This window comes from Ascaphus truei, chromosome 1, assembly GCF_040206685.1.
Source record: "Ascaphus truei isolate aAscTru1 chromosome 1, aAscTru1.hap1, whole genome shotgun sequence".
NCBI lineage: Eukaryota > Metazoa > Chordata > Amphibia > Anura > Ascaphidae > Ascaphus > Ascaphus truei.
In genome coordinates, this window is record NC_134483.1 from 18,328,416 (window position 1) to 18,355,588 (window position 27,173).

The window sequence follows — 27,173 nt, forward strand, 5'->3', positions numbered from 1 at the left end:
TTCCAGTCTTTTGGGGGTGCACCCCCCCCCCCCCCAGATCACCAGTTTAGCATCATTGCTCACGGGATTCTTCTCTAAGACAGAAGATGATTTTTTAGAAATGTTCATTTAAGCACGAGCCACTTTCATGAAATCTAGAAGCTTCCCCTGCTCCGGAAATAATTAGGGCGCTTTCTGAAACCATTGGTTTTGAAGCAGCAGGATACAAATGGGGATATTTACTGGTCTCCACCGAGTGGCAAAACGGTGGCAGAAGCGGTGCCATAAACAGCACCGGAGTTATCAAAAGGGAATCTCATTGAAAACAATTGGAGTTTCTCCTTGGCTAATGCTGGTACCGTTCTTTTGCACTGGTCTTGCCCGGTATGGCAGCAGGAATTCTACAGTAAATAAAAACCCAAAGACCCCCTTTCTCTCAAACTAATGAATATTCTTCAGTTCCCTGGTCAGCCTTCCTCCAAATAACATACAGTTTCATTGGGTCAGTATGTGTCAGCTGTAGGGATTCTGCATCAAAGTTTCCCAGCTGCTAAAAACTGGGGCAAAACAGGAGCAAAAAAGCGTTCCAAATGTATCAAAGCAAAAAAAAACATTACTTCCTAAGGGACCTTTTTTGACATTAACTAGGTACAGTTTGTTTTTGCTCCAGTCTTGCAGGTGGGAAACTTTAGCACACAGCGCCCTATGTGACCAAAGCCGCCACAACAGTGTCCTGAGGGGCGAAAAAATAATGTTTATTTTTAGAGTTAGTTTTCTTTAAGAAATGGTCATTTGACTCACTGTACCATTTCAGACTACACGGGATATTGGTGTAATGCTCCTTGTGGGATAAAAAGATCAAAGAATCCCACCTGACACTGTGAGGAGATGCAGATGAGCACGATACACATATCACTACCTCCTTGTGTCAGTGGACCTGCATTTGCAGCTGTTCTTAAGGTAAAGCAGTACGGCGTCAGCAATACCGCAAGCTCAATCATCATGGTGTACCCAAGTCTGACCCAATTGCATTGACTCTACACTGTGAAGCTAGAAGTACTGTACACTACAACGCACATATTAGAAGATCATGGTGGGTCGGTCTTCACCCGTCTATGATGTCTGGTTGTCTATATGAACCCTTTATATACGTTATTGCAAATCAATGCCAATCCAAGGCATGCAGTGGATAGTTTAGTAAGGGCTCAAACAGCCCATTCAAGCTATTGCCACCTATGGCTACAAGCACCCTGCACTGCTGAGGCCTGCAGCAAACAGTAATAGATACTGAGCATTAATCACTCCGTAAGAATATGGGAGCAGACAGCGCAATGAAAAGATTACAAATAAAACATTTTACAGCTCTGCTACTTCCAACAAGAAAAGCTTACAGCCAACAAACATCCACAATCAATAAGAGGAGCTTATAACGATGAAGATGAATTCTTCTGCATGGCTACTGAGATTTTCAGGACAGATGATGAAATATACAGGGCTTGCTGCACAGATCCTGAATGTACATATTCCTATTAGAAATATCTGTAGACTGTTTATGGAAGAGCAGTGATCCACACTGTGTAGTTTAACCCCGTCATCTAGCTGCCTAACAGAGCCTCTTAAAGTATGTAGCCCAATAACATAAAAGAAAATGTTATCACAGACTTCTTTTGAAAGGAGAGTCAGCGTACAGGAATGACTTAGCAAGCAGTGCCCTGCTCTGGATTATTCCTTTGCCCCCGATTACATACACATCTTCCAAATGTATCTATGCAGTCACAGGAGAACGGGCAACGGACAGACATATTGCACTGTACTCTCTTCATCTCAGATCGTATACATTTAATTGAGGCCATTCTTTCTTTTATCCTATAAGACCACAATGCCAAAACGTAGGTCAAGAGGTTACATCACTTGCTGACCTTACGAGATATATAGCACTCCTGGGGACTGGAATATTGTCTTTGGAAGACCGAGCATGCAACATGATTGCCCTGGGTTATAAGTATAAGAATTCAAAGGGAAAAAGTGTCAGCTGGGCTTCATATGATTCTTTGCAAATGTCATCATACCCTGACTTCTGGAGTCTGAAACTTTGTGCCAGTGGAGGAGAGGTTATGAACCGTTATTGCCTCACATAAATATACTTGGTTTTGGGATGGAGAGGTGACATGGGACTTGGTTGTTCTCCTATGAAGGTCAGACTCGCTTGTAAGAAAGCATACTATGTATTACACAGTACACCACATCTTATAATGAAGGGCCATTGAAGTCAGGGCTCTGTTTGCATCCCTGCATAGCGTTAACCAAGAATCCCATCGGGAGCACGGACAACTGATTTATTCTGGCACTGGTTCACACACTATATCCCATTTAAAATAACGGAAGAGCTGGGGGGCGGGGGGGGAAATTATCTTTGTTTTTACAGTCACTTTTATTTAAGAACTGGTCATTTGACTTGCTGTATTGTACCATTTCAAACTACATGGGATATGGGTGTTATGCTCCTTGGGGGATGACAAGATCAAAGAATCCAAATTGACACTGTGAGGAGATGCAGGTGAGGACAGTGCACCTGCCCCTTCTTGGGGGGTCTGCATTTGCAGCTGCACTTAAGATAAAATACTACGGACTCAGAAATACCTCAAGTTCCATCACCTTAGTCTGACCCAATTGCATTGACTCTACACTGTGAAGCTAGAAGTACTGTACACTACAGAGCACAAAGTATAAGATTATAGGGGGTCGGTCTTCACCCATCTGCCTGGTTGTCTATATGTAAATATCTTTGCCTATATTACATTTCCAGAAACACACTATTCAACAAAACACTGACAATGGGAACAGTCTATGTGCTGCACCCACGATATACCTCTGTAAACGGGATGGTTTGTGCCGGTCCAGTTGTCATCTATTTTAAGTTTTGCCCTTTTGTGTAACTATTCCTATGAAGACATGTGTACCAAATCAGGATGGCTACTCGTGGCTTCAGGGGGAAATCATTTTTCTTGTTTAATCTTAAGAAACGTAATGGAGAGTTGGAGGATCGTGCTTATGACTTCACAGTCCAACCACCTACAGGTATGGTCACCTACAAGTCTATTCACTGTCCCAAGTCTAATAAGGACGCAAGTCGTTAATCTTTTTCATAGAGAGCATATCACTTCTGGAATGGGTTTCCTTACTTCCTCAAAGGTCGCCAGTCCCTCAGAAACTTTAATAACTCTCCCGTGTCTTACTTTAGAGCTGTCGGTGAGAGTAATTAATGGTTCTTTTTATGGTATCATTTGTCTCCCTAACGCTACACAGGACATACTTGAAAATGAGATTCCAATTTCTCATTATCTTCCCTAGTAAAACGGGGTTTAAGTAAATTGACAAAAAGCAGAAGACACGTTGAGGCAGATGTATCAATGTTAAAAAAGAAAGAGAAGTTTGTTGTAATGCTTTGCTCAATTTCCTGATTGTATAGGTGGTAAATGCAAGAGCGTTTCCTGCGTGTGGCGCCAGCGACGTGCGATCACGGCATCACAGGATTAACGTTGTGGGAGCTCCCACTCAGGAGCATGGACCACCCACCCCCCAGCAGCTCCATCGTGGCAGGCACGGTCCCGGGCGCCGGTGACGTCTGCTTGTTCACCCGCGATGCCGAGGACAGCGAGTCTCGCTGCGTCTGTATTTGGCGATCTGGAGAGGCGCAACGCCACGGCCGGCGTAACATCACGTTATTGGAAGACAATGCAATGTTAAGCCTATGATAATGATATTCAGAACCACTGCTGTTTTTTTGCATACAAATTAGATTTGAGGATGCGTGTTAACCTCCGGGGAAAATAACGACCGCTCCTGTTTTAGGCAACGTCACGTTATGAGCGTTGACTACACTGAGCCTAGCCCTTATAGAGTACAATGACGCCCCTCAGACTGATGCATCTGGAGATGTTTTGTACAGTGGGAGTGCTCTTGTTTGGGAGTGGGGAGGACGTTATAAATGATCTTTTAAGAACTATTTATTCTGACTGCAAAACGGGAGCAAAAACAGCAGCAGGTAGAAGACAAATAAATCTTTTTTAAACAGAGGGGATTTGGGTGCTTTGGCTTTGCTCTGGTTTGCCCCGGTTTTGCTAAGAAGACCTGGCGGAGCGATGCACTCTCCTGGTTAGCAGACAAAGTCAGCCATTTTGCGAATTTGTCCCAGCGACCAAACCGGGGGCAAAATTCCTGTACCTGATTTATCAAAAGAAAATAAATCCCCAGCCAATTCATGGGAACATCTGGGGAAATGTTGCCAGGTTTTTGGGGTATTTTGGCCCAAATTGGAAAATGTCACACATTTTAGAGCAATTTTAGCTAAACATGTCAACAAAAATAGGTGAACTACATATGCCGATGTATGTTTTATAAGGCAGGGGGTGGGCAACCCCAGTCTTCAAGGGCCACCAACAGGGCAGTCTATCAGAATATCCCTGCTTCATCACAGATTGCTCAATCAGTGGCTTAGTCTCCGACTGAGCCACTGATTGAGCCACGTGTGCTGAAGCAGGTCTATCCTTAAACCGTGTGCTGCTGGTGGTCCTTGAGCCATGGAGTTGCCCACCCCTGCTCTAAGGCCTCCGCAATCCTTTTGAAAGCAATGAGATGTGTTCCTTTGATAAGTCTGGTGTCATTCTTTGGCACTGTTTTTACCCCGGTTTTGTATCTGGAAGACTTTCTGGGTTATTAACAAGAGTTTGGGCTACTAGCAGGGCCAATGAATGACACCAGATTGATCAAATGAACACGTCCCATGGCTTTGTATGGGGTTTTCTCTCCTTTGCTCAGTCTGATTCAGTTGTTTACACTGGTTTTGCTCCAATTTAGCAGCCAGAGGAATGTAGCAAAGAGATTATCCTATGATAAACAGACCCCATCCACCCCAATGGGCCAACCACAATACAACACACCACAAGGAGTTGAATGCCTTGCAACACTGAAGCAGTTAAACATGCACAGAAAAAAGTCATATTTCCTGCACATGACAAGAACTAGCAATGACTCTGCTTGGTTTCTCTGATGGATTTGGTGTCTTCATAACAAAATTACAATTTCAGCAAACAAGGAGCAGTTCTGAGGCCTCCGCAGAACAAATGACAACACCAAGCTACTAACCCCTTTTGCTTATTCTCTGCTACGCTCTCAGCATCTGTCTCTAGGCAGATTATATTTTCAGCTGAATTTAATGAAGACCATTTATTAAACTAACGCTCAGCCTCTGCTTTGGCCTCAGACAGATGCGCTCACTAATATGAATCATTTCTTTAAATTGGATTATTTTGATGGAGGACCAGGGCCCGGCGCTCTCCAGAGCACCGAGCAGACGCGGCGACTTGCGCACAATCGTGACAAGGAGGCAGTTTGCGCTCATTAAAGAACAATCTCGTGTCCAGAGCGGGAGAGGCAGAAATATGGCATCGTTATCATTTGCCGTCAGTGACACTGTTCGAGCCTCACTCCTGCTATCACAGGAACAAATAACGAGCGCTCGCAGATCTCATTTCACTTCTGTTTTTTAGAGTCAAAGTTAAATGGGCTGGCAGGCCTCCAGCATGCGGCTCAATGTGCATTACAGCTTTCACTTCATGCTTCTTATCCAGCCTTCAGGGGTTCCCAGCTCCAGTCCTCATGAACCCCCAAAAAGGTCAGGTTTGTTGGATATCCCTGCTTCAGCACAGGTGGCTCAATCAGTGGCTCAGTCAAACTGAGACTGAGCCACTGATTGAGTCACCTGTGCTGAAGCATGGATGTCCTAAAAACCTGACCTTTTCGGGGGTTCTTGAACCCCTGGATTAAAGAAACAGCTGTCTGTGAGTAGGGTTACGGGCCTTGCACTTCTTTAACCCCAGGCTGTGCTGTCAAAGCTGTGTAAGGCCTCGTCCCCAGTGATCGCGCTCGCGACGGCGTGTGCGTGAACAAAGAGATGGCCCCCTGTAGGGCCGGCCCCAGTCCGTGCGTGCGCGCGCATGCGCAAAGTGCGATCACAATTTAAAAAGTCAAGAAATTTGACTTTTGTCGCGGCGGACGAGCGATGGCCATGTCACGGCGGTGGTTCAGCCAATGAGGGCGAACCAGCCGTGTGACGTTTTGGCCGCGCCCCCGCCATGCCTCCCTGTCGCGAGTGATTTGAAGTCATCAGATCGCTCGGGTGAATGCTACGGGCGCCGCCAGCTGCTCGCGCGCACGAGCTCACGGGGGCAGTAGCCTAATGCGGCAGGCAGAAGCTTATAGGGGTCCATGCTAAAATGGATAAGTAGCAAAGAGTGGCTCACTGTGAGTGCTCATTTGCATGTCATTACCCAGAATCCTTTGCTAAGCGATAATGGGTATACAGGGTTGCAGACCTGTCTGAGACATGCAAATGTACCCACGAGTGGTATTTAAAGAGAGGATCCTTCCTGAAACCAAAGGAAACTCTTGGCAGTAGCATGGTCAGCATGTTAAATCTAGGTGATTAAACATATCAGACAAGCATAGGTATGTATATATAATTATGTAAGCGTTTAACGTCTAATAACTCAACGCTTTGGGAGGCACTGGAGTTTACTATCTGTACCAAATCTCTTTTGTGCAAACTGTGCAGCATACAGGGACAATGCTGATTCACATTTTTTTTTTCTCTTTAACTGGTTTGTTTGGCTAATGAAGGTAGGTTAATTAGTGTAAAGAGGTAATAGGAAGAATAGTTATGTGGGTGACTACGATTTTTCATAAGGTCATAAGGTTTTCAGAAGGTCTTATGGAGGACCGAAAGATTGGTAATAAACCATCCTGATTATTGATCTCATTTTGCAGTGCGACTCAATCATTTTCCATGTCTCCAGACCGGGTCATCGCCGGGTTGAGTTTGGTCCCCCAAAATGATGTTTCTCTGAATAATCCTTTAGTGATCTGCAGTGAGCGCGCCAGAATTATATACTATGGAATGTTCTGAAGAATAGCATAACCAGGTAACATTCTAATAAAACGGACCTGATGATAAGAGAAAGCTATTCATTTTATCCGCCAAAGCAAATGGGGGAAACATTCCCTTTAGAGTGACTGAATCTCACTAATGGGCTCATTACTTTGGTATCTTATTTAAAGACATCATTTTTTTTTACATTTTCCTTTTGGAATGAAGATAAATAAATGGAATTTTGATGCATAAACGTATATATATATATATATATATATATATATATATATATATATATATATATATATATATATATATATATATTTTGTTGTTGTTGAAAGAACGTTTTCTCTCTGCTACTTAAATGATATAAAGGTATATTTGTTATCGGTTTTGTGTTTCTTTTAGTGCAAAATGAAAGTGCAGTGTTTAGGAATATGATTCTCATCATTTAGCTTATACTTACATAATGACATGGCGTATTGTGGTCATTATTTGCATAGTGCTGGAGAGAAGCCTGGATGGATTTGCACTGACGTTGCTCACATATCCCCTTTGAGAATGAACGTGATGCATAATACAGCACAGAACCATGGAGAACGTCTACATTGGTATACACTTGTAGACTCCTCCTGCTCCTTTGTCCTTAGGGATGAAGCCCTACATACTGTGGAACTCCAATCACATAACATCCCAAATCCTACATTCACTTAAATAACAACTAAATAACAACTACTGTATTTCCCCCAGCCCTTTACACACTATCATTTTGGCTGCCAGGAGGAATCAAGAAGGCCAGCAAAGCGTTAAAGATATGCAACATTAACTAATAAGGATTGTTCCAAAAAACGGAAGGCTTTGCTGTTCTCTCTACCGGACACCCCATGCAGCCAGTGTTATTTCCCTTGTTAACGCAGACAGGCGCCAGAACTAACGGGTCATTATTGCATGCATTAAGGCGATAATGCCCACATTACCATGGTTTTCAATGGTGCTCGCAGTAAAACCGTTGGAACGAATGCGGTAGCATCACCAAATGTCGTTAATAACGTTGGCTATGTCTGCATTTTGTACGTGGGTGGCTGTAGTTTTTGGATCACGCTCAGTACTAGGCTTTAATGGGAAGTAGGGGATGTCCTGGGATCTCATGCGAGGGGCCGTGGCTATATCAGGACTAGCTCACATGACATACACAGGGGATATGTTTTGCTTTGTGCTGCTTGCCGATGCTTGGACCGTTGGATAGAAAAGGCATCTATGGAAAGCAGTGCAAGCCAAATGATTACACTGCCACTGGAAAACGTAGAGGGTAGAAAACTCTGCACCCACATGTTGACCCCCCCCCCTCCCCTGCACCCTTAATCCAGCCCCCACAGAACACTAAATGCAGCAAGTTTCCTTTGTGCCTCCAGATAACAAGATATCCCGATGCACCTTACACCAGGGGGGGCTCAACTCCAGTCCTCAAGCCCCCCCAACAGGTCAGGTTTTAAGGATATCCTAGCTTCAGCACAGGTTGTTCAATCAGCCGCTGATTGAGCCACCTGTGCTGAAGCAGGGACTTATTGAGCCACCTGTGCTGAAGCAGGGATATCTTGAAAACCTGACCTGCTGTGGGGGGAGGTTTGAGGACTGGGGTTGAGAAGCCCTGCATTACACTATTACAGAGTTTCCCTGGGATCGAATGGCAGAGATGGCGCCTACACCCCAGTACATGGGAATAGTGTCGCCTGGTATATCTGTACACAGTATTTACTAAGAATGAAGACCACACACACCCCTATGTATGAAGGCAGAAGGGGTGCAATTCTGGGGGAAAGAGGCCGCACAAGATGCATCAAAGAAAAAAAACATATTTTAATATTCTTGTGATAAATATGGTGCAGTTATTTTGCCCCATATGCCCTTCACTTTTCCCTTGATACATACATATGCCCCACGGTATTTCTATTGAGGCAAGAGTGGTGCAATTCTGTGCAACAAACCCTCCCCCACATGTATCAAAGAAATTCATACCGTGCAAAGCCATGCAACACTTTCGATCTGGTTCAGCTTGTTTTGCCCCAGAATTGCCCCGTTATCGCCTTGATACGTAGACCCCCTAGAGTCCTTCTAGTTTTACTGGATGTAATCTACTGCAGATCTATGGAAATGCACCTAAATAAACAGATAATGGGAATGAAGGATGCGGGGCCCGTTATTAAGCGGTGGCACTGCGCACGGTGACTTGGTCACAGTTCAGTATTTACTGCCTATTTGACGTACACATAAAAAGTGCAAAGGTTCAGCCACACAACATTCGGGCACGGATTATGCTAGATTATACGGTGTAGTGTTGCATACAAAATGGAAATGTTTAGAAATGACAATTTTCACATGTAATAAAACATTGAGGCCTCGCTGGCAGCATAAAGGGTTAAGCAAATAAACTTGTGATAATGTTGGAAAAGGAGGACTTGTGTTCATCACTTAGGCTCAAATTAGAAGCCCCGATTCACTCATCCATCTTCCACAAACTGCACACAACGCAGACTCCAACTCACACACAGTTATAGTTACGGAATCTATCATGTCAGCTGTGATTTAGTTGGTGGATTTCTTAATTGTCTTCCTTTATTTCTCCATATGCCTTCTCACCCCGCTTACTGTTCCCTATGGTTTCCTAAAGCAGCCATCTCAATTTTTGGGTAATTTTATATATATATATATATATATATATATATATATATATATATATATATATATATATATATATATATATATATATATATATATATATACACTGTATATATATATATATAATGACACACAGTAATATTTCCATTTGCTAAATATATATACACACTTTATTTGAAGTGGGGGGATTTAAAAGTGCAGAGTCACATTGATTCTACATTGGGGAAGCCCCCTCCCCCCTTATATAGTGCTGACAGTATACTCACCACTGTACATAGAAGACACCGTACAGGCAATTGACTCGAGTGAGCTATAAGATGTATTCCTGACGGTGTCTTATCACAGAAGGCTACTTTGTACGTATGGCCCAAGGTTACAAGGAGATCAGACACTGGGATGTGAACTGGATTCATCCACTTCAAATGCCATTACCACTGAGCTCCATCTTCTGCCCACTTTGGGAGATAATACCCCTTTAACTTTGCCCTTATTCAGTGGTTCGAGGTAGGGTGGTACGAGAGAGAAGCATCAGCGCTACCTTTTCACATCCAAACTCAGAGTACAAACTGCACACTGTTCCACTTTACAGGGATGTATCCTGGGAAGATGCGGTTTCTGTTTACAGAGAATACATATAGTATTAAGTAAATCTTTCTAACATTAAAAACCAAAAAATGTTTCTCAATGTTTAGCGGGAAGACCTGGAAATAAGGCACAGAACTGCTACCTTTCTGAAGTCACCGACTCCCGTTCATACGGCCCTGTGCTGTTACACAATGTACCTGCGAGGCGCGTGCCAGCAGCACCAGTCTTTCATAAAGAGCCACAGCGATGTCCAAATAAGTACACATGGGGCAGATGTTTTGCCGCAGACATGCATCACGTTTGCCTTATTCTATGAGGTGCGATAGCGCCGCACGGAAAACCCCACTGAAGTCACTGGCGCCATTTCATTTGATAGAATAAGGCCCTTAGACCTCTCCCATCCTTCCCTGTAGACTTATATGTATCAACGAGCATAGACCCCTCAGTCTATAGTATACAGCATGGGGGCGCAAACTTTTCAGTCTGCGCCCCCCTGCTTGCTCTCCCCCCCTGCTCGCGCCCCCTCCTTACCTTGTCTCCGGCGTCAAATCAAGCAGCGGGGTTATGTGATGTCACATTGCCATGGCAACGTGATGTCACATTGCCATGGCAACGTGATGTCACGTGACCCCACGGCGTCATTTGACGCAGCGTCGCCATGGTGACGCGTCGCCGAAGACAAGGTAAGGGGAGTTGCAGAGGCCTCACATGATCCCCCGGCATTTAATTTAAATGCCTTGGGGGAAGAGCGCAGGGCCTTTGCAACCGCCGCTCCCCCCCCCCACCCTGGAAAATATCCTGTGCCCCCCAGTTTGCACACCCCCTGGTATACAGTATCAATACCTATCACATTTTGTATCAGCACAAGTTTATCATTGTTAATATTTGTGTATGTTATAGTATCACTGATTCTCTGCACCCTCCCACCCTCCTTTGTACTAGGGCTTGTGAGCTTTAATGCATTGTGTGCATCACAGTTTGTCACGCCCCAAAAAGACCTTACATAGTTATACTGTAGATCAGGGGCGGTCAACTCCAGCCCTCAAGGGCCACCATTAGGTCAGGTTTTAAGGATATCCCTGCTTCAGCATAGGTGGCTCAATAACTAGCTCAATCAGAATGACAGAGCCACCTGTGCTGAAGCAGGGATATCCCTAATATGTAGCCTGTTGGAGGCCCTTGAGGACTGGAGTATGCCTCCCCTGGTGTAGATGGTCCCCTAGCAGATGAGGTTGAAAAAACACGCATGTTCCCCATCAAGTGAAACCTATGTTAACTTACATGTTGGAGATTTATTACATCGATGTTCTTTATCACGTCCAAATACCATCTTGATATGATAAGACGTATGTAATAGATCCTCAATGAAACTTTTCAAGCTTTCCATACCATTATGTGTCGCTCTTCTTTTTCTGAATGCACTACTCACATCATTTAGGAAGTACATGTTGAGCCCCCTCCCAACTGACACTGGAATGCATATTTGAGTTACTTTTTTTTCCATATAATATTCAATGCACCAAAATTAGGGAGTTCACTAAATACTGTCATACAAAACACCATCTTCAGTTCAAAGACAAAAACACATGGAAAACCATTTTACGTTTGACTGTAGTCGCTAATATTGTACCTACGGGTCCTAATGTTTCATTCAGATGGTGTCACCCTACTGGTCATTCAATTCGCCTCAGAAAAAAACAAGATTTAAATAGCACCATCCTTTAAATGAGAACCATCTCTAGTTACCCCAATAGACTTTAACTAGATTATCTACAGAGAAGACAGGATCACCCTCTTACACATATACATTTCCCCACACACCACACTAGAAGGTACAGTATAACCACTCTCTTAAACGTCCTAGTCACCCATCCATGGAAATCAGTTTCACCCCATAAACTTCAGTAGCATCTCTCTCTAGAACAATCGTAAATATCGGTCACTTCATTCACGTATAACAATGACAGTAAATGTAACCCATGTTAGTGTAATCCACATATCCAGCAAACAAATGACATACATAGCTTATTTTAGTCACCCTTTATACAGGACTTTCATGGTGGCCTTGTTTATAAGGAGACCATTGGTAAACTAACGCAGTTTGTTAGAAGGAGCCAAACTGCCAGCTACTCACAATAAATTGACTGTGATAAATGACTATTTCAAACATATAGACTCATATTTACAAAGCCGTGATATTCCATAAGACACCTTTCTGGTGCGGGAAGACAAATAACAGCCCAAAGGTTGAATGGGCAAAAAGGTCTCTTCCAGCTCCAGAAGACGCCTCACGGAATAACATTGCTTAGTAGATATAGTCTGCCAATCTGTGCAGGGTTTGCCCTGGCTGGAACTCTACGGGTGGGAAATGCTCCACGTCACTTCTTCAACACAAATGATGTCCCTTCCTGCTCTCCGAAAACAAGACGATTCCTGGGCCTGTGTCAAGGAAACTACACGGACCGGTGATTCTGAACAACATGGTGACCCTTTTCCTGCCAAATGGGTGAGTAATTCAACACTAGCCCCTCAAGCAGCCAACGGGTTAAACAGCAACTGGTTGCCCTCATCAGTAACTATATATACATACGTACATTTAAGTTTATTAAAAAATATATATAGAAGCACCACCATAAAAATAGTATTTTTACGTAGATGCCACAATCGATTTTCAAGGCGTTCGACTGAGTCACAACACATTAATGAAAGGTCCCACATTTGTTAAGAAGGTTGAAATCACTGAGATGGTAATATGATGAGGTAATCTGTGAAATGGGTGCAGTAGCTTCTCATTTGGCTCCTTCTAGATTTGGCCTCCCTCTCTGGTCCCCTTGCAATGTGCCATGCCTCCTGCTCACTTACCTGTGCTAGTCCTTGTCTCCAGAGGCTCCTGCAATGTCTCAGTAAGGGCGGTTGGCATCCTTCGGCCGTTTCAGCTGCACCTTCAGCCTCTTCATGCCAATCTGGAAGCCATTCATGGCCTGGATGGCAGCCTGGGCACTGGCAGGATTGTCAAAACTCACAAAACCTGTCAAAACACGAAGCAATGCGGGGGCTTAACAAGCCGAAGGCTACTAACGCATGACACACATACGGTGAGGACCACTAAGGATGACAATGGGAAGGCGAGGGGGAGACGGGAAGTGCATGGGGATGGATGCTGATGGGTAGGTAATAGATTGCAGTATCCTGAGAAGCAGCACCCAGCCTGAATGTACTGTGAGTAACATGCTAAGTCACATCTAGACAACCACATCCATTGGCGGTCCACCTCTACTGCCAATGGCTGGGAGAGAGCAGAGGCACACGCCAAAATGCTATATATGAATGTAAGAAAAGCTATGCAACATGTTGATTATAATACTGCAACTTGAATGTTTCACAAGAAACAGTATTAAGCATCATACTATAACACTATACATCTTCTCTGATCACAGTACCATTGTATCTCAATATCTAAATACTATGGGCTAGATATGCAAAGCTTTGTTAAATCAGCTGACGTTATTTTTCCTGAGGTTAACGTGTATACTCAAAGCTAAATATACTGTATGCTAAATCAATGGCCTTTATTGATCTTATTAGCATAGGCTTGTCATCACAATATTGTGGCACTACTATATTGCGTCAGCTTCCAAGAACATGACAGTAAGTATGTCTCACTCCCATCCTGACCCTGACAAAAGGCTTTTTGTTGTAGAGGGGGGGGGGGGGGGGGGGAAGAGTAACAGAAAGTTTAGCTATCTCTGACCTAAAGTACCTTGAAGTCCCGCGTTAACCTTAACAAAGCTTTATGGATATGCGCTGTTAGGGTAAAGGCCTCTTTTCAATATAATTGTCCCTAATGCCCACTATAACTAACGGGGGAAAACATGATTTAATGTTACACTATTGGGCTTTGAACATACTGTACACATGAATGCATAATGTGATGTTAACGCACAGCAGGGTAACGCCAGCTCCCTGGATCTGGCCCTATATGTACGTATATCTTTATTTGTATAGCAGCAGCCATGTACACAGCCCTTCACAGCAGTAACACACATCACAAAATAATATGAGACACAATGGGAAGAAGCGCTACAGACATACAAGTAAACATTAGGAAAAGGGGTTCCTGTCCCGAAGAGGTTACACTCTCAGTATGAGCATATATAATAATAATAACGAGCAGTTATTAGGACTAGTGTAATCAGAATGTATTAAAATAGGAGCTAACTTAACCGATCACGACAAGGAAGCCCGTGTTGCCTGCACAAACCATTTCTCCTAATGTAATGAATTTGTATGAAGCCCCGTCAGTGCTGAAATGGGTTCTGCCGCTGGAACAAGTTATTCCTAGTGTTTTGTAGAAATGGGGCTGTGCCAAAAACATGTATTTGTTAAAATCTCCTGATACAAAGGCAAGGCAATGCAATATATATATATATATATATATATATATATATATATATATATATATATATATATATATATATATAATGCAGGGTTTTGCGTTAAGCCATGGTGTGAATCACGTTTATAGTCCACTGCAGACATGGCCCTGATGACTTTGATTGACTTAACTCTCTCACTCGTATATGAATTATATAGCAACAGCCGCATAGGAAACAAAGAGGACCCCAATAAGCAGTCTGGGGTTCTTATCTGGGTGCTGTTTGTTTTCGGTGTGGTTGGTGCTATATAATTTACCTAGAACACCACCTATAATGGTAGGGAAAGGGAGTCATGGATATTCAGGGGGATTCTCTGCGCTCTGATAAGAGGTAACGCAGCTCGAACTCCCACGTTAACTGCCCTTAACTTCAATAACAGTCAGTACAAGATCAGACCCCTTATTGGGCCTTTGCCGTCATATATGCGATCTCAGGGAGGATTCAGTTACGTCTTCACTGCCATTTCCTAGTTACAGATGTAGCGGCCTGTGACCGGCACCACGAGAACGCGGCTGCCCCGGGCGCCAGAGGATCGTCGCTGTGTTCGGTTCCGATCCGGAAGCACAGACCTCCCGCAGTGATGTCGCGGCAGACACTGTCTCCGGAGCCGCGGCTTTTGCTTTTTTCAGCCGCCTCTCTGGAGACAGTGAGACCTGCTACATCTGTACGTCTTTTCTGTGACACATGAAAACGCTTTTAACTGAAATATTGCAACATTGTGTTAGATATTGCTCTTTACAATGACTATGCAAACCCTAGTACAAGCTGAGTTCTCAGGGGACACAAAAAGGCCAGGAATTTAAGCCTTCAGTAATAACGATATCATCAATAAATTAACCCAACCACCGTATTTCCTCATTTCTAAGACGCGCATTTTTTCCGTCACATTTTACCGTTTCTGAAATCAGGATGCGTCTTTCAATCAATGTCATTGAAAACACGGGCATGGTTCCTGTACCAATATGGTCACTAATGCGGGTCAACTGAGGATCACGTGTTCTCCTACATTGTGGAATGACGTTCCTAGAATGCGATGCTGCCGACCCTAGCGCAGCGCCCGGAGTGCTGAGCAGGAGGTTGCTGTTGTCCTATGATGCCTTGTCTTTGCCTGCGCACGTGCATAGAAGGCATCCCTAATTGTCACTAAAAATGTCATCAAAAAGTCTTCACTATTAATCAGTATTGAGAGTTAAAAAAAAATGTCTGTACATTTAATGTAGTGTTTCTTTTCCCCCCGAAAATTGTTATTAAATCAATGGTGAGTCGTACAATGGATGGCGTCTTGGAATCGAGGAAATACGGTAATTATTACTAAGGTACATTTTGTCAGAGATGAATGCTCTGGACTATTAGCAATAATCAATCAATTGCCAATCTGGATGCCAACACACTCAATCAACTAGGGGTTTACAGAAGGAGTCAGTCCAAACGAATGTTATTAGAAGCTCAATAATAAAAAAAAATCCAAGTGGGATCTCAGTTTAGAACTTTATTCTATGCTACCAAAACGTACAGAGATAACAGCAGGATGCAAAAACGGCAACAAAGAGTGTACGAAAACAACCAGACTAATACACTATTCATTACCATGGGATTTACATCATTTTAGTCATGCACATAGGCCACACCACCTAATCAATATGACTATTTTCAATGGTTCACTAGAATTTATTTTTGTTACCATCTAACAAACTAGATTTCTCCTGTTCCAAAATAATTGGTCTGCAATTGTGTTCTGTCTCCTCATTATCAGGCCCAACCAAAATATAGTCCCCTTCTTGACCTTGAATCATCCTCTTCCCAGCTCGGACCCATCTTTATCTCCTTTGGTTTTGCATTCCAATGTCCTACTGAAGTGTTTTGCTATAGACCAAGCATTGGGCCATCTAAAGTGAAAATATTAGAAGAATAGTTACAGTGTCAGCTCCCTACCAAGCATTAACTTTAATATAGTTCTAGCTCTACTCCCTCTTGTAGGTGAGGTGAAAGGTTTAATGGCATATGGTGAGGTAGGCCGAGTAGCAGCATACATATATTTATGATATACTGTATATCTGTGGTGTGTGTAAATATATATATGCACCATTATGTTCTCAGCTAACTCTCTCCCATCCACACCTTGTTTAGGTATATATTGCCGCGAGTTTGGACACCCGGTCTTATTCACTGAATGAGAAATCCATGTGAGAATGATGATAGGATTGGTTTTCAGGACAAAACAATCTGCTCATTTTTATAGCAATGTAAATGATGTCTCACAGAAGTGGTGCTACAGATGTAGGCAGACTTACCGTTGGACGTAGCCACGAACGCATGCGTCCCCGTGACCGCGCTGAATGCGGCCCCAGGAGGATTAACGGTGTGGGAGGTCCCATTGAAAAGAATACACCCCGAAGCTCCATCGTGGCCGCCACCTCCCCCAGCACCTCGGGCTTTCCGGCGTTTTCCCCGCGGCTACACGTATGGTAAGGCTGGCTACATCTGTGCAAGTCCTAACTCATAAAGCATTTATCCACTATTAAAAGACAAACCACTGTATCTAAATCTGTCCCGGAGAACTATGGCCCCAATGCATCAAATGAAACAAATGGCTACTGGTGGTGGCTGCTTAAAGGTCCCTTACCAGAGTAACTCACAATTCTTCTCCATTATATGGGTACTATAGATGATAAATTGTTAGGGAATCAGGAGGCTAACACGGTTGAGTGATAGAAGTGAGTGGAGGTCACTGAACCTGTTATTAAGATCTAAAGACAGGGGATCCCAATGCTACATCCAATTGACAAAACATATATGGTAATAAATATAAAGTTTAAAAACTTAAATAATAATAATAATAATTACTTGGTTATTTAGTTAAAACCTTTGGCTAAAGCGTCGTAAGCCTGCATACCAAACGTCAAGGTATAACCAAATTAATGCAGGTCTTACACTACACTGTGAACCCTTCCCTTTATCTCTGTATGAGGGGATAGAACCATAGTACTGTAGATCCTGTTCTTGCAGCAAAGTGAAAAGACCTCTCAAGTTAAAAAGGTGAGGAGGAGTGAGCTCTGGGGGAGGTGCCACCTACCTCCATACAACTGTTACCAGTCAGAAAAGGCTTAACACACATTCCCAGCTAGCTCAAACTCCTACACCCCCCACATCATGAATATATATTTATGTCAAAAAGAGTGCTACTGAGCATGGCAAATGTATACAACAAAAGACCTATAGATTGAGATCTACTGTATATCTCATAACAACATTCCCGGTTTATTACATGAACTCATCCCTGATTGCAGGAGGTTGATATTGATGTCCTGACAAAGTAGACTGGACTGAATTACTGATACTTTTTTTTTTTTTTGGATCACCCTCTCAAAATGATCCCCCTCTGTTCCATAAAGAATAAAGGTTTGGAATTGTGTTAACAATTAACAACCCTTTACACTTTGGGGAACAGAGACCCAAATAACTGTACTGGCACCTGCCAATAAAACATGTACACATGACAAAGAGGCTTTTGAGGGTTCAATACCTCAAAGTACTGTGTATGATCCATGAATAACTCTCCTGTTGGTCCATAGAAGATATCACAACTTATAGTGAATGTACAATCTGGAAACAAAACTAAAATAAAGCTGCTCCTTAGTTTTCTCAGACATTCCTTCCCGGTGTAGCAGCAGGTGAAGCTTAGATAGCACTCTATAGATCACAGGACACATGTGAGTTGTTATGCTGTTGTACCTAATGCTGTCAGGTGACATTTGAAGTTACTGGCTTGAAAACCTTGTGACTGTGGCTAATCTCCAGATGGCCTTGGACAATCACATTGTCTTCTTGTGCTCCTGGTACCAAAGTTGAAGCTTGATGTTATCATTCCAAGTTATTATTATCATCATCATTTATTTGCAACTCGTCAATATATTCCACAGCATGGTACAATGGTGGTACAGAGATGTGATCATTACATAAACAGGTGCATACAAATAAGAACAAACATGCACAAGCAGATACAAAGAGGTAATGAGAGCCCTGCTCTCGAGAGCTCACATTCTAGAGGGAACGAGGGACAATATTGAAATAAAAAGGTAAAGTGGATGCTCATTGATGGGGATGTAGTGTATCTGAGGATAGAGTATGGTCCAGCCTGACAGCTGACCCCAGTAGGGGTTGAGGGTGTTGTTACATACTGAGGGTGTTACATAAGGTAGTGTGGAAATTGATCCATCCGCACAGCTGGTCTCAATGTGGTTGGAGAGAGAGGGGAGTTGGATGTTAGTGGTATGACGCACAGGCTTCCTTGAAAAGGTGAGAGAGACTTGAGGGAGAGTCTGATGGCACATGGTAGTGAATTTCAGAGAGAGGGGGCAGAACAGGAAAAGTTGCAGGCGGGAGTGAGAGGAGGTAATAAGGCAGGAGGAAGTCAGTGGGATGTCGTGGGCAGAACGTGTTTAGGGATAATTGGGGGGATCAGGGCTGAGATGTAAGGGGGGTAATGTCATTGAGAGCTTTGTAATCCAGAGCTAAGGATTTTCATATTATTCTAGAGGCTATGGGATCTGGTGCAGGGATTTGCGCAGTGGAGCAGGAGAAGTGGAGCAGTGAGTGAGGCAGATGAGTCTGGCAGCAGCAGTTTGGATGGATTGAAGTTGGGAGAGGTGGACAAAGGGGAATGCCAACTAGGAGAAGGGTGCAGTTGTTAAGGCAGGACAAGATGAGTGAGTGAATAAGGATTTTAGTTGCATCATGATTGAGAAAAGGGGGAATTCTGGGGATATTTCCTACAATGTCACACACAGCACAGATCATACTGGCAAAGCTATAAAAAAATGGACACATATCAATATTAAGATATCCGTGCTTATTTAGTTACACATTCATCTGGGGAATTACATTTTTGGGATTTGTCAGCAAATTATATTTATACAATACAGCGCTTGCCTTTTGTGGCAGTTGGGACAAGCTGACATACAGTATGTCTCGGTTATTTCATTAAACATAAGACCCCTTGCATTTCCTCCCCAAAAAGTACAAAATCCAGATAACATTCAATACATGACCTTATCTGGACATTATGGTTTTGCATTCAGGTATCACAAAGTACTGGAATGATGATGGGGACCTCATATATCATCTTCTAAAAATGGCAAGTCACTTTAAACCAATCAGCACTGAAAGAGTTAAGCTTGCAATATTAAACAATTCTTGGCTGTCAACAGGTGCCTCTCAGAAAAGACTCCATCGTTTTGCAGCCAGGTGCTCTTTAGTGTTTTCTGCTTTGATTGCATACACAATGGTGACACCTGCACTCACGTAGTACTGTAATACTACCCCGTGGGCTCTGTGGCTGCTTCGAAAAATTATCCTGACAAACAACAAAACTATGTTACAGCCAAAAACCTGTTGGTGACCCTTGTGATAATAGGCTTCCTAAAGAAACACACAGTCATAGAACAATTACTTTTGGTGCAACTTGAGTATGGGAGTGATGTGCCGAGTACTCGGATTACCCGGTGGCGAGTACTCGGATTACCCGGTGGTTTTTCAGCTACCCGGCAGCAGGGGGCTGGGACCGGCGCCGAGTAATTTCAGTGCAGCTGAAACTAGTTCAACACTTACCTGCAGCCGACGAAGGAAGGTGAGGAAGACCACGTCGACATCTGGGAGCAGCAGCAGATGTTCTGGTGGCGGTGGCAGACAGCTACTCCCTAGCTGTCCAATAGGAACGCTCCTACTCCGGTCACATGGTTCCCCGGCTCCCACAGGCATCAGCAGTTTGCTCTGTTCCTGCTGCTTCCGTCGGCTCAACAAGGACTTCGGCTGCCAAGGTTTTCGGCTGCTGCCACCGCCACCAGGACGTCCGCTGCTGCTCCCATATGTCACGAAGTCCATCTTCACCCTCCGTAGCGGTCTTCCTCACCCTGCAAGTAAGTGCCTTCCGGGTAACTGGGTACCCATCCGGGTAAAATGATTCATTTTGCCCAGGTACCCGTTACCCGGATTTAGAAAAATATAGGACCAGGTAACATACTAGAGCTAAGCAATGAGGGTCTATAAATTAAGACACAAGTGGGGTAATTCTGGGGCCAACAATTACGGAGCTGCATCAAAGAAAAAAAAAAAGCCTATTACTTTCAATTGGATTTACTTCTTTGGTATGACTGGTGCATACGTTTTAACCCAGATTTGGACATCTTTTGCCTTAGAGCATTTTGATGTAGCCCAACTAACCTTCACTGGAACCCCAAGAAAAAAAGGCCCTTGACCACGTAAGATGAGAGCAATGGGCAGCCACAGCAGCTCTATAGTACAATAGCTTACTGTGTGCCCACACTCTGGCCTGGGACTGCCAAGGTCAGGTTACCCCAACATTTACCGGTCATGGGGAAATCTAAGGTGCCTACATCTGTAGACCCATGGAAGCCTGGTCAAGACAGTTGAAACAAAATGCTATGACCTGCAGGTTCTTCTAGTTATTAAACATCCCAATGGCATCTTTAAGGAACATTTTCCACTTAATATATAGGATAATAGTAAAAGACAAATAATCTTATCCTCATTCAATCAAAAAACAAAACAAAATAATGAAGGGAACACCAAAAGGTGACCCACAAAAGCACACATTCCTTTGATGTTTGTTTTCGTAATCTAAAGGCTTTTTTTGTCTGTTTTGTCTTTTTTTTAAATACAATACGCCTTAAAGTTCACCATCTAGCTGCGTTGAATGTCGAGTTCCAATGGTATAAGATCAACCTATTTTTATATCTTTCTCTGGAGCTGTGCTGAATTTGTAGGGAATGTTACTACTCAAGTTGATTGGGACAACAAAATGTCCTGAATCTGGAGGCAGCTGGTCTGGCCAGTGTGGACATGGAGAGAGGGCCGGTGTCGACATGGAGAGGGGGCCGGTGTGGACATGGAAAGGGGGCCGGTGTGAACATGGAGAGAGGGCCCATGTGGACATGGAGAGAGGGCCGGTGTGGACATGGAGAGAGGGCCGGTGTGGACATGGAGAGAGGGCCTGGTGTGGACATGGAGAGAGGGCCCGGTGTGGACATGGAGAGGGGGCCGGTGTGGACATGGAGAGAGGGCTGGTGTGGACATGGAGAGAGGGCTGGTGTGGACATGGAGAAAGGGCCAGTGTGGACATGGAGAGAGGGCCGGTGTGGACATGGAGAGGGGGCCATTGTGGACATGGAGAGAGGGCCGGTGTGGACATGGAGAGAGGGCTGGTGTGGACATGGAGAGAGGGTCAGTGTGGACATTGAGAGAGGGCCCGGTGTGGACATGGAAAGGGGGCCGGTGTGAACATGGAGAGAGGGCCAGTGTGGACATGGATAGAGGGCCGGTGTGGACATGGAGAGAGGGCCGGTGTGGACATGGAGAGAGGGCCGGTGTGGACATGGAGAGGGGGCCAGTGTGGACATTGAGAGAGGGCCCGATGTGGACATGGAGAGGGGGCCGGTGTGGACATGGAAAGGGGGCCGGTGTGAACATGGAGAGAAGGCTGGTGTGGACATGGAGAGAGGGCCGGTGTGGACATGGAGAGAGGGCCGGTGTGGACATGGAGAGAGGGCCGGTGTGGACATGGAGAGAGGGCCGGTGTGGACATGGAGAGGGGGCCGGTGTGGACATGGAAAGGGGGCCGGTGTGGACATGGAGAGAGGGCCGGTGTGGACATGGAGAGGGGGCCAGTGTGGACATGGAGAGAGGGCTGGTGTGGACATGGAGAGAGGGCTGGTGTGGACATGGAGAGAGGGCCGGTGTGAACATGGAGAGGGGGCCGGTGTGGACATGGAAAGGGGGCCGGTGTGGACATGGAGAGAGGGCCGGTGTGGACATGGAGAGGGGGCCGGTGTGGACATGGAAAGGGGGCCGGTGTGGACATGGAGAGAGGGCTGGTGTGGACATGGAGAGGGGGCCAGTGTGGACATGGAGAGAGGGCTGGTGTGGACATGGAGAGGGGGCCAGTGTGGACATGGAGAGAGGGCTGGTGTGGACATGGAGAGGGGGCCGGTGTGGACATGGAAAGGGGGCCGGTGTGAACATGGAGAGAGGGCCAGTGTGGACATTGAGAGAGGGCCCGGTGTGGACATGGAAAGGGGGCCGGTGTGGACATGGAAAGGGGGCCGGTGTGGACATGGAAAACTATGCACCTATAAAAACAGTACAGATTATTAATTTGCATAGTTTTCTGGTATCATTTGTCTCACCACACAGAGTACCGGGTGATTTGTTTCGGGTGTATAAGCAAATGATACAGGACCACAATAAGCTCAAATTTAACCCCCAAAATAACTGCAACATATGTATAAGCAAATGAACCTACTCCTAAATGGGCAGAGAAGCTCTCAGCAGAGAAGTTACAGAGTGGTAATGGATCAATAAATACAAGAGTCCCTTCTTTCCCTTTATAAAGATTCATAATCCTATTATAAACAGCTTCATTTAACCCTGCCATACTATTTCCCCAAACAGATACCGGAGCCTTTCGATGCTGTCTGTAGAGTATTTACTTAAAGAAAGAGCAGCACACACTTAGCAGAAGGAACTCTGCATTGCAATGGCTCTCAAGTCAACCCAACAGCTCAGGTTTTCAAGATATCCCTGCTTCCGCTCAGGTGGCTCAATCAGTGGGTCAAAGAGCCTGCTTCAGCACAGCCTTTGACCGAGCCACCTGTGCTGAAGCAGGGATATCTTTAAAACCTGACCTGTTGCGGGGTGTTGAGGACCCCTGCTGCATTGTACTTACACAACTGCAATATGTCTTGCTTTACATCAGACTAATAGAAACCGCACACAAACAGCTACCCCACAATTCTCCAGCACGGTGGAAAGTTAACATATAATTGGTAGCCAGGACTACAAATGCCAAAGTGTATTCATTACTTTACACTGTCAAGAAATACAAGTGAAAATAATGGCCCCGGCAAAACTGAAAGTGGAGTACATCAAGCATGTGAATATAATATAAAGTTGATAGATTATTCAATGCTGCCGCTGCTCTTTAAGACCATAGGGCCTATTCTAGTAGCTGCAGGGTTGTACATGTTAAATCGCGGGATTTTTACGAGGCAATAAAGTGTGGAAAACAAATGTCTGATCTGGCCGTATTGTATAAGATTTTCCGCTTGTAAAATCTCCCACACGCCCACTGAAATCCCACATTCCGAGAGAATACACACACACTGCAAATCCCACATTCTGAGAGAATACACACACACTGAAATCCTACATTCCGAGAGAATACACACACACTGAAATCCCACATTCCGAGAGAATACACACACACTGAAATCCCACATTCCGAGAGAATACACACACTGCAAATCCCACATTCCGAGAGAATACACACACTGAAATCCCACATTCCGAGAGAATACACACACTGCAAATCCCACAATCCGAGAGAATACACACACTGAAATCCCACATTCCGAGAGAATACACAAACACTGAAAATCCCACATTCCGAGAGAATACACACACTGAAATCCCACATTCCGAGAGAATACACACACTGCAAATCCCACATTCCGAGAGAATACACACACTACAAATCCCACATTCCGAGAGAATACACGCCCACAGAAATCCCACATTCCGAGAGAATACACACACACTGCAAATCCCACATTGCGAGAGAATACACAAACTGAAATCCCACATTCCGAGAGAGTACACACACACTGCAAATCCCATATACCGAGAGAATACACACTCACTGCAAATCCCACATTCCGAGAGAATACACACACTGCAAATCCCACATTCCGAGAGAATTCACACACACTGCAAATCCCACATTCCGAGAGAATACACACACACAGCAAATCCCACATTCCGAGAGAATACACACACACTGCAAATCCCACATTCCGAGAGAATACACACACAGCAAATCCCACATTCCGAGAGAATACACACACACTGAAATCCCCCATTCCGAGAGAATACACACGTACCACAAATCCTACATTGCGAGAGAATACACTCACACCACAAATCCCACATTCCAAGAGAATACACGCCCACTGAAATCCCACATTCCGAGAGAATACACACACTACAAATCCCACATTCCGAGAGAATACACACACACTGCAAATCCCACATTCCGAGAGAATACACACTCACTGCAAATCCCACATTCCGAGAGAATACACACTCACTGCAAATCCTACATTCCGAGAGAATACATACTCACTGCAAATCCCACATTCCGAGAGAATACACACTCACTGCAAATCCCACATTCCGAGAGAATACACACACTGCAAATCCCACATTCCGAGAGAATACACACACTACAAAACACACATTCCGAGAGAATACACACACACTGCAAATCCCACATTCCGAGAGAATACACACTCACTGCAAATCCCACATTCCGAGAGAATACACACTCACTGCAAATCCTACATTCCGAGAGAATACATACTCACTGCAAATCCCACATTCCGAGAGAATACACACACTGCAAATCCCACATTCCGAGAGAATACACACACTGCAAATCCCACATTCCGAGAGAATACACACACTGCAAATCCCACATACCGAGAGAATACATGCCCACTGAAATTCCACACTCCGAGAGAATACACACACTACAAATCCCACATTCCGAGAGAATACACACACACTGCAAATCCCACATGCCGAGAGAATACACACACACACTACAAATCCCACAATCCGAGAGAATACACACACTACAAATCCCACAATCCGAGAGAATACTCACACTACAAATCCCACATTCCGAGAGAATACACACACTGCAAATCCCACATTCCGAGAAAATACACACACACTGCAAATCCCACATACCGAGAGAATACACACACTACAAATCCCACAATCCGAGAGAATACACACACTACAAATCCCAAAATCCGAAAGAATACACACACTACAAATCACACATTCCGAGAGAATACACACACTACAAATCCCACGTTCCGAGAGAATACACACACTGCAAATCCCACATTCCGAGAAAATACACACACACACTACAAATCCCACATTCCGAGAGAATACACACACTGCAAATCCCACATACCGAGAGAATACACACACTACAAATCCCACATTCCGAGAGAATACACACACTACAAATCCCACATTCCGAGAAAATACACACTCACTGCAAATCCCACATTCCGAGAGAATACACACGCACTGCAAATCCTACATTCCGAGAGAATACACACACACTACAAATCCCACATTCCGAGAGAATATACACGCACAGCAAATCCCACATTCCGAGAGAATACACACACACTGCAAATCCCACATTCCGAGAGAATACACACACTAAAAATCCCACATTCCGAGAGAATACACACTCACTGCAAATCCCACATTCCGAGAGAATACACACGCACTGCAAATCCTACATTCCGAGAGAATACACACACACTACAAATCCCACATTCCGAGAGAATATACACGCACTGCAAATCCCACATTCCGAGAGAATACACACACTCTACAAATCCCACAATCCGAGAGAATACACACTCACTGCAAATCCCACATTCCGAGAGAATACACACACACTGCAAATCCCACATTCCTGGAGAATACACACACTACAAATCCCACATTCCGAGAGAATACACACACTGAAATCCCACATTCCGAGAGAATACACACACACTGCAAATCCCACATTCCGAGAGAATACACACACACTGAAAATCCCACATTCCGAGAGAATACACACACTACAAATCCCACATTCCGAGAATACACACACACTGCAAATCCCACATTCCGAGAGAAAACACACGCACTGCAAATCCCACATTCCGAGAGAATACACACACTGCAAATCCCACATTCCGAGGGGATACACACACTACAAATCCCATATTCCGAGAGAATACACACACACTACAAATCCCACATTCCGAGAGAATACACGCCCACTGAAATCCCACATTCCGAGAGAATATACACACTAAAAATCCCACATTCCGAGAGAATACACACACTGCAAATCCCACATTCCGAGAGAATACACGCCCACTGCAAATCCCACATTCCGAGAGAATACACACGCACTGCAAATCCCACATTCCGAGAGAATACACACACTGCAAATCCCACATTCCGAGAGAATACACACACTACAAATCCCACATTCCGAGAGAATACACACACACTGCAAATCCCACATTCCGAGAGAATACACACACTACAAATCCCACATTCCGAGAGAGTACACACACACTGCAAATCCCACATTCCGAGAGAATACACACTCACTGCAAATCCCACATTCCGAGAGAATACACACACTACAAATCCCACATTCCGAGAGGATACACACGCACTGCAAATCCCACATTCCGAGGGAATACACACACACTACAAATCCCCCATTCCGAGAGGATACACACACACTGCAAATCCCACATTCCGAGAGAATACACACTCACTGCAAATCCCACATTCCGAGAGAATACACACTCACTGCAAATCCCACATTCCGAGAGAATACACACACTGCAAATCCCACATTCCGAGAGAATACACACACTACAAATCCCACATTCCGAGAG

General features: G+C 44.4%; 1 protein-coding gene across 1 annotated transcript in view; it reads right to left on the reverse strand.

Annotated features, from left to right (window-relative positions):
- Nucleotides 1-27,173, reverse strand: part of LOC142484352 (CUGBP Elav-like family member 4) — a 411,605-nt gene that overhangs the window by 10,164 nt on the left and 374,268 nt on the right. The window contains exon 10 of the mRNA XM_075584034.1: nt 13,031-13,196. Within this exon, the coding sequence (XP_075440149.1) occupies nt 13,069-13,196 (128 nt within the window). The 3' untranslated portion in view covers nt 13,031-13,068. The remainder of the gene's footprint in view (nt 1-13,030; nt 13,197-27,173) is intronic.